Source organism: Oryctolagus cuniculus, chromosome X (assembly GCF_051225735.1).
Source record: "Oryctolagus cuniculus isolate XC-2025 breed Fujian yellow rabbit chromosome X, ASM5122573v1, whole genome shotgun sequence".
Classification (NCBI taxonomy): domain Eukaryota; kingdom Metazoa; phylum Chordata; class Mammalia; order Lagomorpha; family Leporidae; genus Oryctolagus; species Oryctolagus cuniculus.
The window spans coordinates 130,646,355-130,665,551 of record NC_142888.1 but is presented as its reverse complement, the minus strand read 5'-3'; the positions used below and the strand labels follow the sequence as shown (position 1 = coordinate 130,665,551).

At 41.2% G+C, this 19,197-nt stretch overlaps 1 protein-coding gene across 1 annotated transcript in view; it reads right to left on the bottom strand.

Annotated features, from left to right (window-relative positions):
• The window catches only part of LOC138847567 (uncharacterized), a 673,630-nt gene that overhangs the window by 122,212 nt on the left and 532,221 nt on the right, over positions 1-19,197 (bottom strand). The window contains exon 12 of the mRNA XM_089323952.1: positions 17,967-18,098. Coding sequence (XP_089180078.1) covers positions 17,967-18,098 — 132 coding nt within the window. The remainder of the gene's footprint in view (positions 1-17,966; positions 18,099-19,197) is intronic.

Here is a 19,197-nt window from a genome sequence, read left to right as displayed (position 1 = left end):
AGATGTGAATTCCTTTCCAGGATTTGCAAAAAAAAAAAACCAAACAAAACAACAACAACAACAACAAAAAAAAACAAACAAAAACCTCCATCTGTGTTAGAAGCGACACCTTGGGGAAAGTTGTTTTATTTTAAAAGTGAAAAAAATAGTCATTTTTAGAAAATAAGCACCAGGAACTTTAAAGTCCGTTAGTAACAAACTGGCCAAATGAAAATACAACTTACATGTACTCGAGTATACATCATCCCACATAGTCTCATTTTATTCTTTCTTTTAAATTTTAGATTGGGTTCCTTATATCCTTGTACATTGGAAAAATATTGAGCACAGTATATCTGGATTTTCAGCAATACATTTAACAAAGCCCTTAATAATGTTTTTTGTACAATGCAGAGGCAAATGAGCTAGTGGGAAAATGATTAGGTCAATTTCTAACTGGTTGAAGGGTCATGCCCCAAATGGGCCGACTACATCATCAGTACTATCACCATTTAAAAATATATAGGAATGATATGGACATCTTGTGATTTGATTGTTGTTTGTAGCCCTTGTCATACTCTTGTGGGAACTCTGGAGTTTTTACTTTTTACTTGTTTAATATTATGGTTAGTTGTGCACTAAGCCTGTGATTATAGAGTGGGTTGAAATTATGTTTTTGAAAAAATTAAAGAAAAAAGAAAAGAAGAAAGAAGGGGGGTTGAGGAAGGTATGGAAGTATGGTTATCTTCTTAGAATTATATCTATGAAATTAATGAAATCTCTTATTTATTTTAATAAAAATTTAAAAAAGAAAAAAATAGATGAAATAAATGCAGGGAAGTGGAGTAACAACCCATGGTCACATAACTAGTATTTTTTTTTTTTTTTGACAGGCAGAGTGGACAGTGAGAGAGAGAGACAGAGAGAAAGGTCTTCCTTTGCCGTTGGTTCACCCTCCAATGGCCGCCGCGGCCGGCGCGCTGCGGCCGGCGCACCGCGCTGATCCGATGGCAGGAGCCAGGAGCCAGGTGCTTTTCCTGGTCTCCCATGGGGTGCAGAGCCCAAGCACCTGGGCCATCCTCCACTGCACTCCCTGGCCACAGCAGAGGGCTGGCCTGGAAGGGGGCAACCGGGACAGAATCCGGCGCCCCGACCGGGACTAGAACCCGGTGTGCCGGCGCCGCTAGGCGGAGGATTACACATAACTAGTATTGAGCTGTTTTTGAAGTACTTTGTATAACTCCAAGGGATTTTGTCTGACATGCAGTTTTTCCTTATGGGATAGAGCACATAGTAGTCTAATAATAAGGCTCCTCTTTTCATTTTGCCTCCTAATACGAAACCAGTGATCACCTGGGGCTTGTTTGCCTATGAAGATCAGTTTGAAGGCGAAAAGTTTAGAAAGATAAGAAAAGATCAGAGACTGTTATATAAAGGGATTGCAAAAAAGATTCCAAATGATAACACTGGGTTATGAAGACCATGAAATTAAGTGACTGAGTAACTGTCTATCAACAGATGCTTTAAGATGATTTAGTTCTGCCTCAATTTGTGTTAAAATAGAAACAGGACATGTGAAATCAGTGGAGCATCTATTGGATAGAATAAGCCCCAGTTGGCAAGTTAACAACATGACCTAGATTGAGAGGCTCTCTTTCTCAAGGACCCCTTTGTACCTTTAACATGTGATATGCTATGTGTAAAAAAGGAGGATGAGTATCTCAGTGTGGTAGTGGTGGTGGTGTGTATGTGTGTCTGTATGTGTGTGTGCACATGCACTTATGCATGTGTGAGCATATGTGTTTTTGAATTTATGTATTTAATCATATATGTGAGGCTAGACTTACAGTGTATGCAATTAACCAATTATTATCAATATGTCTTTATGCTACATAACAAAGTAGTCTAGTAATCAGATAATCCTGCTTTTGCTTCCTGAAGAGGTACCCAGAGAATGTTTGCCTGCAAAGATCAGTTTGAAATAGCAACTAAGAAAAAGACAAACAGCCATTACTAGATCCCTCTATCAGAGCAATACTGTCAATGATAATACGGGTGAGAAGAATGTGAAACCATGTGACATCTGAGGAAAGAAAGAAAGGGCTGTCGTTTCTGTTCTGATCATGGTGATTTCTGTTTAAGTCCAACATCACTAAAACCTTAGGTTTGTCTCTTGGAGGTTTGCAAAATAAAGGCTTTGCTTTAGTATCTCCAGGGGATTGTTCCAGGACTTCCAAAATCCATGGATTCTGTAAAGTGGTATGGTATTTGCGTGCAACCTATTCACATTCTCTGATACACTTTAAATAATCTCTAGATTGCTTGATAAATGTGAATGCTATGGAAATAAATGTTATACTATATTGTGTAGGGAATCGTGAGAAAAGTCTGTACATGTTTAGTACAGATGCAAATTTTCTTTTTCAATTATTTTTGCTCCACGTTGACTGAATTTGTAGAAAAAGAACTCTTGGATATGGAGCCTACTATCTTTTACATATGTCATCTAAAGGATATCACAACAATGCTATAAAGTACAAAATAGGGATTAGAAAAATAATCTTCAGTTTACAGATGAGCAAACTGAGCAATGAAGTCATACATGGAGTCTGTGACAATGCTATGGCTCAATCTCAAGTCTTTTTTTGTTTCTTTTTTTTCAACTTTTATTTAATAAATATAAATTTCCAAAGTACAACTTTTAGATTATAGCGGCTTTCCCCCCCATAAATTCCCTCCCACCTGCAACCAGACTATCTCCCACTCCTTCTCCCATCCCATTCTTCAACAAGATTCATTTTCAATTATCTTTATATACAGAAGATCTACTTAGTATTTACTAAATAAGGATTTCAACAGACTGCACCCACACAGATACAGAAAGTATAGAGTACTATTTGAGTAGTAGTTTTACCACTAATTGGGAAAGTACAACACATTAATGACAGAGATCCTACATGGGGAGTAGGTGCACAGTGACTCCCATTGTTGATTTAACAATTAACATTCTTATTTATGACGTAAGTAATCACTCAAGACTCTTGTCATGAGCTAACAAGGCTATGGAAGCCTCTTGAGTTCACCAACTCAGATCTTGTTTAGACAAGGTCATAGTCAAAGTGGAAGTTCCCTCCTCCCTTCAGAGAAAGGTACCTCCTTCTTTGATGTCCCAGTCTTTCGACTGGGATCTCACGAACAGAGATCTTTCATTTAGGCCTTTTTTTTTTGCCATAGTGTCTTGGCTTTCCATGCCTGAAATACTCTCATGGGCTTTTTAGCCATATCCGAATGCCTTAAGGGCTGATTTTGAGGCCAGAGTGCTGTTTAGGACATCTGCCATTCTATGAGTCTGCTGTGTATCCTGCTTCCCATGTAGGATTGTTCTCTCCTTTTTAATTCTATCAGTTATTATTAGCAGACACTAGTCTTGTTTATGTGATCCCTTTGACACTTAGTCCTATCATTATGATCAATTGTGAACAGAAATTGATCACTTTGACTAGTGAGATGGCATTGGTACATGCAACCTTGATGGGATTGTATTGGGATCCCCGGCACAATTCTAGCTCTACCATTAGGGATAAGTCCGAGTGACCATGTCCCAAATCTGTACATCTACTTCCTCTCTTATTCCTACTCTTAATATTTAACAGGGATCAATTTCAGGTAATTTTAAATGCCTAAAAATAATTGTGTGTTAATTAAAGAGTTCAACCAATTGTATTAAGTGGAACAAAAAAATACTAAAAGGAATAAAATAGTAAGTTGTTCCTCGATAGTCAGGACAAGGGCTGATCAAGTCATTGTTTCTCATAGTGTCCGTTTCACTTCTCCAGGTTTCCTTTTAGGTGCTCAGTTAGTTGTCGATGATCAGGGAGAACATATGATATTTGTCCCCTTGGGACTGGCTCATTTCACTCAGCATGATGTTTTTCAGATTCCTCCAGTTTGTTGCAAATGACCGGATTTCATTGTTTTACTGCTGTATAGTATTATATAGAGTACATATCCCATAATCTTTAGCCAGTCTTCTGTTGATGGGCATTTAGGTTGATTCCATGTCTTGGCTATTGTGAATTCAGCTGCAATAAACATTGAGGTGCAGACGGCTCTTTTATTTGCCCATTTAATTTCCTTTGGGTAAATTCAAGGCGTGGGATGGCTGGGTCTTGTGGTAGGGCTATATTCAGGAATTGGAGGAATCTCCAAACTGACTTCCATAGTGGCTTTACCAGTTTGCATTCCCACCAACAGTGGGTTAGTGTCCCTTTTTCCCCACATCCTCACCAGCACCTGTTGTTAGCTGATTTCTGTATGTAAGCCATTCTAACTGGCATGAGGTGAAACCTCATCGTGGTTTTGATTTGCGTTTCCCTGATGGCTAGTGATCCTGAACATTTTTTCATGTGTCTGTTAGCCATTTGGATTTCCTCTTTTGAAAAATATCTATTTAGGTACTCGGCCCATCTGTTAAGTGGATGGTTTGTTTTGTTGTTGTGGAGTTTCTTGATATCTTTGTAGATTCTGGTAATTAAATCTTTATCATTTTCATAATTTGCTAGTATTTTTCCCATGCTGTTGGTTGCCTCTTCACTTTCCTGTTTCTTTTGCAGTACAGAAACTTCTCAATTTGATATAATCCCAATTATTAATTTGGCTTTGACTGCCTGTGCCTCTGGGTTCTATTCCAAGAAGTCTTTGTCTGTGCCTATATCTTGCAGGGTTTCTCTGATGTTCTCTAATAATTTGATGGTATCGGGTCATATATTTAGATTTTAATCCATGTTGAGTGTATTTTTGTTTAAGGTGTAAGGTAGGGGTCTTGCTTCATGCTTCTGCATATGGAAATCCAGTTTTCACAACACCATTTGTTGAATAGACTGTCCTTGCTCTAGGAAGTGGTTTTAGATCCTTGATCAAATATAAGTTGGCTGTAGATGTTTGGATTGATGTCTAGTGTTTCTATGCTGTTTCATTGGTCTATCCATCTATTTTGTAGCATTACCATGCTGTTTTGATTATAATTGCCCTGTAGTAAGTCTTGAAATCTGGTATTGTGATGCCTCCGGCTTTGTTTTTGTTGTACAAGATTGCTTTAGCTATTTGAGGTCTCTTGTGCCTGCATATGAATTTCAGCATCATTTTTCCCAGATCTGAGAAGAATGTCTTTGGTATTTTGATTGGTATTGCATTGAATCCATAAATTGCTTTTGGGAGAATGGACGTTTTGATGATATTGATTCTTGCAATCCATGAGCATGGAAGATTTTCCATTTTGTTTGCTATCTCTTCTATTTCTTTAAGGTTTTGTAATTCTCATTGTAGAGATATTTGACATCCTTGGCTAAGTTTATTCCAAAGTATTTGATTTTTTGTAGCTATTGTGAATAAGATTGATCTTAGAAGTTCTTTATCAGCTGTGGCATTGCCTGTGTATACAAAGGCTGTTGATTTTTGTGCATTGATTTTATATCCTGCTACTTTGCCAAACTCTTCCATGAGTTGTAGTAGTCTCTTAGTAGAGTTCTTTGGGTACCCGAAGTAAAGAATCATATCATCTGCAAAGAGGGATAGTTTGAGTTCTTCCTTCCCAATTTGTATCCCTTTAATTTCTTTTTCCTGCCTAATGGCTCTGGCTAAAACTTCCAGTACTATATTGAATAGCAATGGTTAGAGTCAGCATCCCTGTCTGGTACCAGATCTCAGTGGAAATGCTTCCAACTTTTCCCCATTCAATTGGATGCTGGCCGTGGATTTTTCATAAATTGCTTTGATTGTAGAGAGGAATGTTCTTTCTATAACCAATTTGCTTAGAGTTTTCATCATGAAAGGGTGTTGTATTTTATCAAATGCTTTCTCGGCATCTATTGAGATAATCAAATGGTTTTTCTTCTGCAGTCTGTTAATGTGGTGTATCACATTGATTGTTTTGTGATCATTGACCTATCCCTGCATACCAGGGATAAATCCCACTTGGTCTGGGTAGATGATCTTACTGATGTGCTGTTGCATTCTATTGGCCAGAATTTTATTGAGGATTTTTGCGTCTATGTTCATCAGGGAAATTGGTCTGTAATTCTCTTTCTCTGCTGCATCTTTTTCAGGTTTAGGAATTAAGGTGTTGCTGGCTTCATAGAAAGAATTTGGGAGGATTCCCTCTTTTTCGATTGTTCTGAATAGTTTGAGAATTGGAGTTAGTTCTTTTTTAAATGTCTGGTAGAATTCAGCAGTGAATCCATCCGGTCCTGGGCTTTTCTTTATTGGGAGGGCATTTATTACTGTTTCAATTTCTGTCTCAGTTATGGGTCTGTTTAGGTTTTCTATGTCTTCGTGGTTCAATTAGGTGGGTTGTATGTGTCCAGGAATCTACCCATTTCTGATCAATTACCCTGTTTGTAGGCATACAACTCTTTGTAGCAATTTCTGATGATTCTTTTTATTTCTGTTGTGTCTGTTGTTACATTTCCTTTTTCATCTCTGATTTTATTCATTTGGGTCTTTTCTTTTTTAATTAGTTGGGCCAATGGTATGTCAATTTTTTTTATGTTTTCAAAAAATCAGCTCTTCCTTTGGCTGATCTTTTGTAATATTTTTTGGATTCAATTCTGTTGATTTCTTCTCTAATTTTAATTATTTCTCTTCTCCTACTGGTTTGGGTCTGGCTTACTGCAGTTTTTTTAGGTCCTTGAGATGCATTGATAGCTCATTTATTTGGTGCCTTTCCAATTTCTTGATGTAGGCACCTATTGCTATAAACTTTCCTCTTACACTGCTTTTCCTGTATCCCATAAGTTTTGGTATGTTGTGCTGTTGTCTTCATTTACTTCCAGAAAGTTATTGATTTCTCTTTTGATTTCTCCTATGACCCAGTGTTCATTCAGGAGCATGTTGTTCAATCTCCATGTGTTTGCATATCTCTAGGGATTGCTGAGTTGCTAATTTCAAACTTCATTCCACTGTGGTCTGAGAAGCTGTATGGTATGATTCCAATTCATTTGAATTTGCTGAGACTTGCTTTATGGCCTAGTATGTGGTGAATCCTAGAGTAGGTTCCATGTACAGCTGGTAAGTATGTAAATTATTTAAGTGTAGATGAAAAGTTCTGTAGATATCTGTGAGATCCATTTGGTCTATTGTGTCGATTAAATCTGCTGTTTCCTTGTTGAACTTCTGTCTTGTTGATCTGTCTATTGCTGAAAGTGGAGTATTGAAATCCCCCAACACTATTGTATTGGAGTCTAAGTCTCCCTTTAAGTTCCTTAATATATTTTTAAATAATCTGGTGCCCTGTAATTAGGTGAATATATGTTTATAATAGTTATATCTTCCTTTTGAATTGATCTCTTAATCATTATAATGTGTCCCTCTTTGTCTCTCTTATAATTTTTTGTGTAAAATTTTATTTTGTGTGCTATTAAGATGGCTACTCCAGCTCATTTTTTGGTTTCTGTTGGCATGGAATATCTTTCCCCAACCTTTCACTTTCAGTCTGCATGCGTTTTGTTGGAAAGATGTTTTTCTTGTAAGCAGCACATAGATGGGTTTTGTTTTTTAATCCATTCAGCCAGTCTGTATCTTTTAACTTGAGAGTTGAGGCCATTTACATTCAATGTGACTATTGATAAGTAGTGAATTTGCTGTGCTATTTTTCCAAAGATATTCCTAATATATGCTTTAAACGTCCTGTGATCTTTTACTGGGAGATTTTCTTCTCTTACCTTCTTTCATACTGATGGCCATGTTTCTGTGTGTAACACATATTTAAGCATCTTTTGCAGGACTGGATGAGTGGTGACAAATTCTTTAATTTCTCTTTGCTATGAAAGGTCTTTATTTCACCTTCATTCACAAATGAGAGCTTTGCAGGATATAATATTCTGGGATGGCAGTTTTTTTCTCTTAGTACTTGGGCTATATCTCGCCATTCCCTCCTAGCCTGTAGGGTTTCTGATGAGAAGTCAGCTGTGAGTCTAATTGGAGATCCTCTGAGAGTAATCTGATGTTTCTCTCTTGCACACTTTAGAATATTTTCTTTATGTGTCATTGTGGTGAGTTTGATTACAATGTGTCATGGTGAGGATCTCTTTTGGTCATATTTATTGTGGGTTCTATGTGCTTTCTGTACTTGGATGTCTCTTTCCTTCTCCAAACCCGGCAAGGTTTTTGCTAGTATCTCACTATAAAGGCCTTCTAATCCTTTCTCCCTCTCCATGCCTTCAGGAACTCCTAGAACCCAAATGTTGGGTTTTTTAATAGTGTCCTGTAGATTCCTTGTGGTGGGTGTGGCCAGAGATGTCTGTTCAGTTCTTTAGTGTTAACGGTGTGACAAATGTGACACACCCAGTTTTGGCTTGGTAAATCTCTCTCTCTCTTTATTCAGAAAGGAAGTAATTCTGCTCAGCTGAGCTCTTCTCTTTGATGGCAATCAGTGCCTGAGCACTAGCCCCAGTAGGTATAATATTTTTCTGCTCTGTCCCAAGGACCACACAAAGGACCTGTGCTGTCCTCAGTGCAAGCTCAGATTTTCCTGCAATGTCTCTCACCGGGTAGCCAAAGCTGCCTGAATTTGTGGTGTATACTCATGTCTCAGCCACACTGTGAGTTCTCCCGCACACCCTCATTTCTTTCTCACAGTCCCGGTTCATAAGCTCCACACATTCTCTATGTCTTAGTCGCCTGTTATTTCTCCCCACCAGAGTCAGGGAGTTTTGGTTGGTTGAGGGCAGGCGCAGCCCCGAGCTGGCGCAGCTGTTATGTATGCCCAAAATGGTGCCTGCTCCATTGCCTGACTGGCCTTTGTAAGGTGAGTGGAGAGAGAGAATTATGTCCATACCGGGTCCTTTTATTTTTTTTTCTCTCCTCTAGTTAGGCTGGTGCACTTTCCCCCATGGGGCTTCAAGCCTTGTTCCCTCTAGTCTCTTCCTGCCACTTTTCTGTCATTGTCTTGGGCTACTGCGATTTCGCCTCACCTCCCTTTCTAGCGCTGGTGTGTAGACTCGGCAGCTGGGGTCCTGAGCCATGGGTGTCCGTGCCCTCCACGTAGGTCCACCATGTACCTCTAATTCCGTGAGAGTTTCCTCTGCAGTTTTTTCCCTAACTCTTCCCTGAGACTACAGTATCTCCACTTTTATTAAACTATCTTTTCCCAGACTATCAGTGCACTCCCTCCCTATTCTGCCATCTTGGAGCACTCAGGAAATTATATAACTCATATATAACATTTTAAGAGCATATTGATACTTCCCACCGTACCCTCTCTCAAGCCCTCCCTCCCTCATCCTTTTCTTAGTTTTCTTTTAATTTTTACAATGATATACTTTCACTTTTCTTTATAACCAGGAGCTTAACTCTCCACAAAAAATAGCAAGTAGAAAAACCACTGATTTTTTTTTAAATTTTTTTTTATTTTTTTTTTTGACAGGCAGAGTGGACAGTGAGAGAGAGAGACAGAGAGAAAGGTCTTCCTTTGCTGTTGGTTCACCCTCCAATGGCCGCTGTGGCCGGCGCGCTGTGGCCGGCGCACCACGCTGATCCGATGGCAGGAGCCAGGAGCCAGGTGCTTTTCCTGGTCTCCCATGGGGTGCAGGGCCCAAGCACCTGGGCCATCCTCCACTGCACTCCCTGGCCACAGCAGAGAGCTGGCCTGGAAAAGGGGCAACCGGGACAGAATCTGGCGCCCCGACTGGGACTAGAACCTGGTGTGCCGGCGCCGCTAGGCGGAGGATTAGCCTAGTGAGCTGTGGCGCTGGCAAAACCACTGATTCTTAAGAGTATAGACAAGGGCTTCAAACAATAATCAAATCTAAAAATGTCAATTTTGCTCATATACATTACTTTTTTGTGTTCTGTATTTTAGTTACCACAGATTAGGAAAAACATGTTATTTGTCTTTTTGGTAGTGTCTTATTTCACTAAGCATAATGATCTCTAACTGCATCAATTTTGTTGCAAAAGACAGGATTTCATTTTTTTTGTAGCTGAGTGGTATTCCATCATCTATATATACATCATAATTTCTTTATCCAGTCTTCAGTTGATGGATATCTGGGATGATTCCATATCTTAGCTATTATGAATTGAGTTGAGATAAACATGGGGTACAGATAACTGACATGCTGATTTCATTTCCCATGGGCAAATTCCCAGGAGTGGAATGGCTGGATCATATGGTAGGTCTATTTTCAGGTTTCTAAAGAATCTCCATAATGTCTTTCATAATGGTTGTACTAGTTACATTCCTACTAACAGTGGATTAAGGAACCTTTACCCCCACATCCTCACCAGCATTTGTATTTATTGCTTTAAGACAACAAACACATGTTTAAAATAATGAAGCAATGATCTCTTTCATATTATTATTTCATGTCTTTTGAATAGGCAACCAGTAGTGGGATTGCTGGATTATAAGACAGTTGTATTTTTTTAAAAGATATATTTATTTATTTAAAAGTCAGAGTTGAGGGAGAGGGAGCAGAGAGAGATCTACTATCTGTTGGTTCTCTCCCCAAATAGCTGAAAAGGCCAGGGCCTGGGACAGTCCAAAGCCAGAAGTCAGAACCTTCATCTGGGTCTCCCATATGGGTTCAGGGGCCCAAGGACTTGGGCTATCCTCCGCTGCTTTCGCAGGCTACAGCAGAGAGCTGGATTGGAAGTGGAGCAACCAGGACCTGAACCGGCGCCCATATGGGATGCCAGCGCTGCAGATGGTGGTTTAACCCACCGCACCACAGTGCAGGCCCCTAGGGCAGTCCTTTTTTTAGTTTTAAAAAGAATATCTACAAGGGTGAAGTGGATAGCAGATGTTTGGATAATGGGTGCCAAATTAGAGTTTCATCAAAGGAATAAGTTCCCAGTGTTACATAGTACAGTTGTGTGACTATAGTTCACAATAACCTATTATATATTCTATTAGCAAATAGAAGAAAGGAGTTCCAAGGCTGCAATTCTAAGGTAATGTCAAAGAAAGGAGATGTTGGGTACCATGATTTGATCAGCACATATTTTATATGTGCATTGAAATGTTGTGCTATAGTCCATAGATATGTATAATTTTTCTAATAAAACATCTTAAAATAAAAATTAAAAATAAAATAATAAAATAACTATCTGGAATTTTTTGTTCATTAAATTATTCTTCACAACTGAAGATAAGACAGACATTTTCAAATAAAAGATAATTGAGGTAATTCATGTCCAGATCTGCACTAAAGCAAATAGCTACAGTATATCCTTTGGGTTGCAGGGAAATTATCCACAGTAAATGCAAGAAAGACTAAAGAGCAATCTAAAAGTTTATTATTATTATATGGAAAGCTTAAATAATGATTGTATTTAAACTTAAGTAGCAATGTTTTGTGGGATATATATGTATCTGATAACAAATATCACAAATGGCAGGAGGGATTGAGTGAAACCAAAATGTTTTAAGGCCTTGTACTAACTTGTACTACACTCTGAAGATTCTACCATGCATGTTACAATCTGTAGAGTATATACTAAGGGAATAAGTAGATAAAAAAATCAGAAAATATAGAACATGTTTAGCACACTTAGTTGGAATTTATAAAACACTGCACATGGAACATTTACTCAAGTTGACCATATATTAGGTCCAGAAAGTAAAGCTCAACAAATTTCAAAGTACTGAAATCATGCATATTGTCTGATCATAGTAGAATTCAGCTAGAAATCAGTAACAAAAAGTGACATATTTCTCAATAACCAGAGTAAAAAAAAAATCGCAGTGCAAATTTGAAAATATTTGTAACTGAAAAAAATCAAAACAAAATATTAAAACATAATGGAGGCTGGTGCCATGGCTCACTAGGCTAATCCTCTGCCTGTGGCACCGGCACCCCAGGTTCTAGTCCCGGTCGGGGCGCCGGATTCCGTCCCGGTTGCTCCTCTTCCAGTCCAGCTCTCTGCTATGGCCCGGGAAGGCAGTGGAGGATGGCCCAAGTGCTTGGGCCCTGCACCCGCATGGGAGACCAGGATAAGCCCCTGGCTCCTGGCTTCGGATCGGCGCAGTGTGCTGGCAGCAATGCGCCGGCCATAGCGGCCATTTGGGGAGTGAACCAATGGAGGGAAGACCTTTCTCTCTGTCTCTCTCTCACTGTCTAACTCTGTCAAAAAAAAAAAAAAACATAATGGAGAGCAAGAGACAAAGTGTCATTATAATGTGCGTCAAATTAGAAAATCCAAAAAATCAACCTGAAAACTTTTGGAACCGATAAACACTCATAAAATCAATAGCTTTTTCATACACTAGTGAAAACCAATTAGAAAATGTCTGGGTAAATATTCCACATCACAGTAGCAAGAAATACTATAAATACCTAGAACGAAACCTAATGAGAAATGTACTAGACCAAATAAAGAAAGGTTTTACTTTATCAGAGGACAGAAAAACAAAGCTCAAGTGGAGAAATACACCTGCAACTGGAATGGGATGTAGTATAGGATTAAGATTATTGACTCTGGGGGCTGGCACTGTGGTGTAGCAGGTAAAGCCACTTTGTGCAGTGCTGGCATCCCATATGGGTGCCAATTTGAGATCAAGCTGCTCCACTTCCAATCCAGCTCCCTACTAGTACACGTGGGAAAACAGTGGAGGATGGCCTGCTTCCTTGGCCTCTGCACCCATGTGGGTGCACCCCTCCTCCCCACCCCTTCTCTCCCCTCCCCTCCCCTCCCCTCTCCTCTCCTCCCCTCCCTTCCTCTCCTCCCCTCCTCCCCTCTCCTCTCCTCTCCTCCCCTCCTCCTCCTCCCCTCTCCTCTCCTCTTCTCTCTTCTCCTCCTCCCCTCCCCTCCCCTCCTCTCCTCCTCTCCTCCCCTCCCCTCCTCTCCTCCTCTCCTCTCCTCCTCTCCCCTCCCCTCCCCTCCTCTCCTCTCCAGAGCCCAGCTGCTCAGACCATTGCAACCATTTGAGGAGTGAACCAACAGATAGTAGATATCTTCCTCTCCTGCCCTGCCCTGCCCTCCCCTGCCCTCCCCTCCTCTCCTCCTCCCCTCCCCTCCCCTCCTTTTCTCCTCTCTTCCCCTCCCCTCCCCTCCCCTCCTCTCCTCCTCCCCCTCCCCTCCTCCTCTCTTCCCCTCCCCTCCCCTCCCCTCCCCTCCCCTCCTCTCCTCCTCCCCCTCCCCTCCTCCTCTCTTCCCCTCCCCTCCCCTCCCCTCCTCTCCTCTCTCCTCCCCTCCCCCCCTCCTCCTCTCTCCTCTCCTCCTCTCTCTCCTCTCCTTTCCTTCTCTCTCCTCTCCTCCTCTCTCCTCTCCTCTCCTGCTCTCTATCCTCTTCTCTCCTCTCCTCTTCTCCGCTCTCTCCTCTCCTCTCCTCTCCTCTCCTCTCTCTTCTCTCCCATCCTCTCATCCTTTCTCTCCTCTTATCCTCTCTCTCCTCTTATCCTCTTTCTCCTCTCCTCTCTCTCCTCTCCTCCCCTCCTCTCCTCTCCTCTCTCCTCCCCTCCCCCCTCCTCTCCTTTCCTCCTCTCTCTCCTCTCCTCCTCTCTCCTCTCCTCTCCTGCTCTCTATCCTCTTCTCTCCTCTCCTCTTCTCCTCTCCCTCCTCTCCTCTCCTCTCTCTTCTCTCCCATCCTCTCATCCTTTCTCTCCTCTTATCCTCTTCTCTCCTCTTATCCTCTTTCTCCTCTCCTCTCCTCCCCTCCTCTCCTCTCCTCTCTCCTCCCCTCCCCCCTCCTCTCCTTTCCTCCTCTCTCTCCTCTCCTCTCCTCCTCTCTCCTCTCCTCTCCTCCTCTTCTCTCCTCTCCTCTCCTGCTCTCTATCCTCTTCTCTCCTCTCCTCTCCTCTCTCTCCTCTCCTCTCCTCCCCTCCTCTCCTCTCTCCTCCCCTCCCCCCTCCTCTCCTTTCCTCCTCTCTCTCCTCTCCTCTCCTCCTCTCTCCTCTCCTCTCCTCCTCTCCTCTCCTCTCTTCTCCTGCTCTCTATCCTCTTCTCTCCTCTCCTCTTCTCCGCTCTCTCCTCTCCTCTCTCCTCTCCCCTCCTCTCATCCTCTCTCTCCTCTCATCCTCTTTCTCCTCTCCTCTCTCTCCTCTCCTCTCCTCCCCTCCTCTCCTCTCTCCTCCCCTCCCCCCTCTCCTCTCCTTTCCTCCTCTCTCTCCTCTCCTCCTCTCTCCTTTCTTCTCCTCCTCTTCTCTCCTCTCCTCTCCTGCTCTCTATCCTCTTCTCTCCTCTCCTCTCCTCTTCTCCGCTCTCTCCTCTCCTCTCTCCTCTCCCCTCCTCTCATCCTCTCTCCTCTCATCCTCTTTCTCCTCTCCTCTCTCTCTTCTCCTCTCCCCTCCCCTCCCCTCCCCTCCTCTCTCTCTCTTCCTGCTTCTCTGTAACTCTGCCTTTCAAATAAATACATATATATTTATTTATTTAAAAAAAGATTATTGACTCTGGCTCCAGGAATCTGGGTCCCCAGCCTGCTCAAGTTCAAATCCCAGCTCGGTTGTTTTCTGGCAGTGCTAAGTTGGCAATTTGCTTAGCTTAACTGTTTTGTGCGTCAGTTTCCTTTCTCTGTGAATTGTTGATAACCACGATACTCTACCTCATAGAGTTAGGAGTCAAGAAGATTTAGTAATCTACTCTACCATGACAAATATCTGCCAGGGATTTCAAACAGTTTGCAGAAAATGCAATTAAAATATTGGTTTACCTTAAAGCAAACAAATTGAAATCCAAGCATGCTTTCTTCATAATATGCATGTCCATAAACTTATTGTAGACCCCTTGTATAAGGTTGTGACTTGCACCCTGCCTCCCTGATCTCCTGTATCCTACTGTACTTCCTTGTTTGCTGCCTTCTCACATATGATACCACTCATTTATTGCCTGTCTACCTCTGCTAAAATATAAGCTCCTAGAGGGCAAGCATCTCTCTTGCTTTTGAATTTTCTTTTTTTGAAAACATGTACATGCTTAGAAAATGACTTGGCATGTGGAAGGTTACACAGAATAGTACATGTCACATAGTAGGCACTATTATAATAAAGATGTCTATTCTCTGGAAATTGTAATACAATTCCAACTGATATCTCTCAGTGAGATATGTTCTAGAACCTGAGAAGGTGATTTTGAAATTTTTTAGGAAGAGAACATGGCAGGAAGGGTTTGTTTTGCTGTTAGTACAATGAATTATTAGTATAGGAACAGAGAAATAGGGGTGTGTTTGTATGTGTGTGTGTGTGAATTTCATGTAAGTGGTGGTATAATAAACTACTACATACATAGTGTGGTCATAATTGACTGCTGGTTATCCGTCTCTAAGATTTCTTCAAACATTTCAAGCTTAAATACAATTCTCAGTCTTCTGTTTTTGGTAATATACTAACATGATTTTTAAACAAACAGCTTTTGGTTACTGCTTGCAGTGACTTGAAGGTAGTTATATGTGAGCTATGCTGATATATTATGTTGGTCCCAAATCAAAAGGGGCCCTGCTTTTTTTTAAGATTTATTTATTTATTTGAGAGGCAGAGTTATAGAGAGAGGGAGAGGAAGGCACAGAAAGAATAGTCTTATATCTGCTGGTTCACTCCACAGATGACTGCAGAGCTGGGCCAATTTGAAGCTAGGAGCCAGGATCTTATGGGATACCGGCACCACAGGTGGAGACTTAGCCTATTACACTACAGTGCTGGTCAGGGGCACTGGTTTCAATTCTTCCATTTACCACTGATTTGTTTTGTGTCCTTGAGCAAATCACTACCCTTTTAAGTACTCAATTCCACTGTCTACAAAGTGAGAAGCTCTTATTAGATTAATTTAGTAAGATACAGACTTTGTATCAACTGTAATCTTTGGAGTTCCTGCAACTGTGTGGTGATTTTAATTAATCCTCGGGCTGGCATTGTGTGTAACAAGTTAAACTGCCTCCTGGCTGCTCTACTTCCTACCCAGCTCCCTGCTAATGTGCCAGACAAAGCAGTGGAGGATGGCCCAAGTGTTTGGGCCCCTGTACCCACGTGGGAGACCCAGAAGAAGCTCCAGACTCCTGGCTTCAGCTTAGCCCAGCCCTGGCTTTTGCAACCATCTGGGGAGTGAATTAGCAGATGGAAGATCTATCTATCTCTCCCTCTCTCTCTGTGTGTGTAACTCTGCCTTTCAAATAAATAAAATAAGCCTTTACAAAAATCCTCAAAGCTCTGCTTCTAAGGTTCAGAAAAATGGTTTGGATTTCAAAATGGTAAGTGCTTTTTCCAGTGGAATTTAGGTCCTTTTGTTAATAAAGAGATCTGGTGGATCAAGATAGAGGTTTATTTTTTCCTAGTACAGTGTTAGGCAGTCCAAGGTCAGTTTTAAGGAAAGAAGGGGAGAATGAAATTAACTGAACAACGTCAAGCCCTTGGGCAGGAAAAAAATAACAGCTAGCATTTCTACTACAGAGCCATGTTCCATGCTCTTTTCAGTAAATCTACTGACCTTCCCCTGAGATTGGGAGACACAACTTTAAGAGATGATCAGGGTGTCTTCTGTATATAAAGATAATTGAAAATGAATCTTGATGTGAATGGGATGGGAGAGGGAGCGGGAGATGGGATGGTTGCAGGTGGGAGGGAGGTTATGGTGGAAAAAAGCTGCTATAATCCAAAAGTTGTACTTTGGACATTTATATTTATTAAATAAAACTTAAAAAAAAAGATAAACAGGGTAAATTTCATGGAGATCACATTTGGGCTGTGTCTGCCTTGATGGTTACAAGGTGAACAGTTAGAGCCAGGATGTAGGAACTACACTATGGTGGTGGGAACAGGATGGTTGTAGTCTGAGAAGCGAGGGAGGAGATGAGGGTCACAATGTGGGTCAGACTGACTGGAGCCTGGAATGGGTAATGAGAGGATGGTAGTGTTTTTAAAGCATATGCTGTTTCTTACAGTCTCTGCATAAAAGACATATCTGGAGGACTTAAAAAATTTAGGAACAGCAGGGATGGAACCGACTGGAGGACGGAGGAGGAAAAACTTTATATGTAGAGTTGGCTTAGCTTAAAAAGTTAGCTCCTGCTTGCCTGGCCAGAGTTGCCAACGTCTCCCTGTAGGGTCAGGCAGTGGCTTCCAAAATTTTATACATTGGAATCATTCTTAAAAAAACACTTTCCATCGGCCTCTGTCCCTAGAGATTCTGATCTGATTGGTATGTAGAGTGTTACCTGGGCATTTTATTTGGAATGACTCCTTAGGTGTTAGCAATATTTAATTAAACTCAGGCCCCACTAAGTTAATGCATTGAAGACCAGATGTTAATAAATAATGAATTGTAATCAATATCATTATATTATGATTGCTGATCATGCTACATATAATGTTACATATTATTATTATCATCAGTATGGTTTCACACAGGGTTGGGAGCCTGTGGCAGCCCTGTTCCTGCTGCCTTCTCTGTAGAGCTGCCTAGCCTAAAGGTTTCCACACAGTGAGGAGGTTGTCTCCTTTTCTCACTGGAGGGTGACTTATTTGACAGCATCTGACTCTGAGGTGATGTATCCCCCATCAGCACTTTCAAAAGATGCTTTTAGCACACATCAGAGGCTTTCCTGGTTGAACAAGCAACAGAGGCAATAAAAAATACAGATTTCCTGGGATTTAAAAAATACTTTGTAATTAAATCTCCCCCCTCCAACTGGTGGGTTGGTTGGCCTCATTTCAATTCTGTGTAGGATCCAAGCAGTGCAAAGAGTTAAAAGTTCAGAGCTAGAGTTGGTGGGATTGGTATGTGAATCTGGTCCTGTTCTGGGGGCTTGGTGGGGAGACGAACCCCGCTGGGGGCCTGGATGGGGATTAGGAACCTCACCCGTTTGATTAGGGACCATACCCATGTTTGAGATCCATGGGCACTAGGCAAGCAAAAAACATCCTGCTTTTCAAAGTGAAGAGGCTGGAGAGCTTGAGAAGCAACAATCTCATTACCAGTTAAATTTGCAACACCCAGTGTAAATTTCCCTGGGTTCAAAGTTGTGATGGATAACGATGCAATTAGGCTGAGAACCCGTCTACCGGCAGCTTGGTAGGGGAGAGTGTGGGCGGGGGTCTTGCGGAGGCCACGGGCAACTCAGCCTGCACCTGGGCGGGGAGGCGGGAAGTTAGTGCCCTGCTGGCCTCGTCAGTGTTTAGCTGAGACTGCTGCTGCTGTCAACAGAGATTGACAATTTGAAGAGCTGAAAGTTCCTTTTCTGCTGATTCAATTTATTTATAAGCCATACATTGTCATACATAAGTAGAAGCAGCTTATCAAAAAGACACAACATGATACATAAATTATTTTGTTTAGTTTAACAAAACTTGAGGTAAATAACATGTTTTTTCAGTATCTTCTCATCAAATCCTCAGGAGAACAATAATTCTGGAGCTCATCCAGAGTGAGATGGAACAGTTCAGTTATGAAAATACTGAAAGAAATAGCTGAGGGAGAGATATTTGCTGTTGTAGCAGTCCACTTTTCCTGAAACATTTCCTTTCAACTGTTGCTGGAGGTTTTTATTACCCAATGAGAGCCAGATTTGCAGAGAAAGCGGTATCTCTGAACAGGTGCAGGTCTAAAAGGTTAACAGGAGGATCCTAGTAAAATCTTTATTAAAGATGTTTTCATCAAAAAATAGGTAAATCAGAGAAAATGAGAATAAAAGGAAGACAGTTGGGAAAGGATGGGATTCCATTTTAGTTTCAAGGTCAAGTAGACAGTAAAGTAATAATGGTTAGTATTTAGCTAGGTCTAACTATGTACTAGATACTTTTCTAAACATTTGACATATATTCAATCATTTATTATTTATCCTCGGTACAAGCTTATGAGAATACATACTAGCACAGCCATTCCAACTTTATATAATATAAAGTTGAAGAGACTAAGGCAAAGGGAAGTTAAATATTTCACTTTAAAGTCAAATATTAATACATAGTGAAACCAAAATTTCATTCTGCATCCATACCCCATTCTCTCAACCAATGGTTCTGTAAGAGTGGTCACTGGACAACAGCATCAGCATCCCCTGTGAACTTGGTAGAAATGAAACCTCTGAAGCCCCACTGCAAATCCTGCTGAATCAGGGTTTCCAGGGTCAGCAACAAGCAGTCTGATCTAATTAGGATCCCTTTTTTTATGAGACCCTGATGGCTGAGGTTATGCATTAATAAGACTTCTGTTGATGCAGTAACATATTGCCACAAGCTTAGTGGCTGCAAACAACCCACACTTATTCTCTTATAGTTCTGGAGGTCCAAAGTCTGC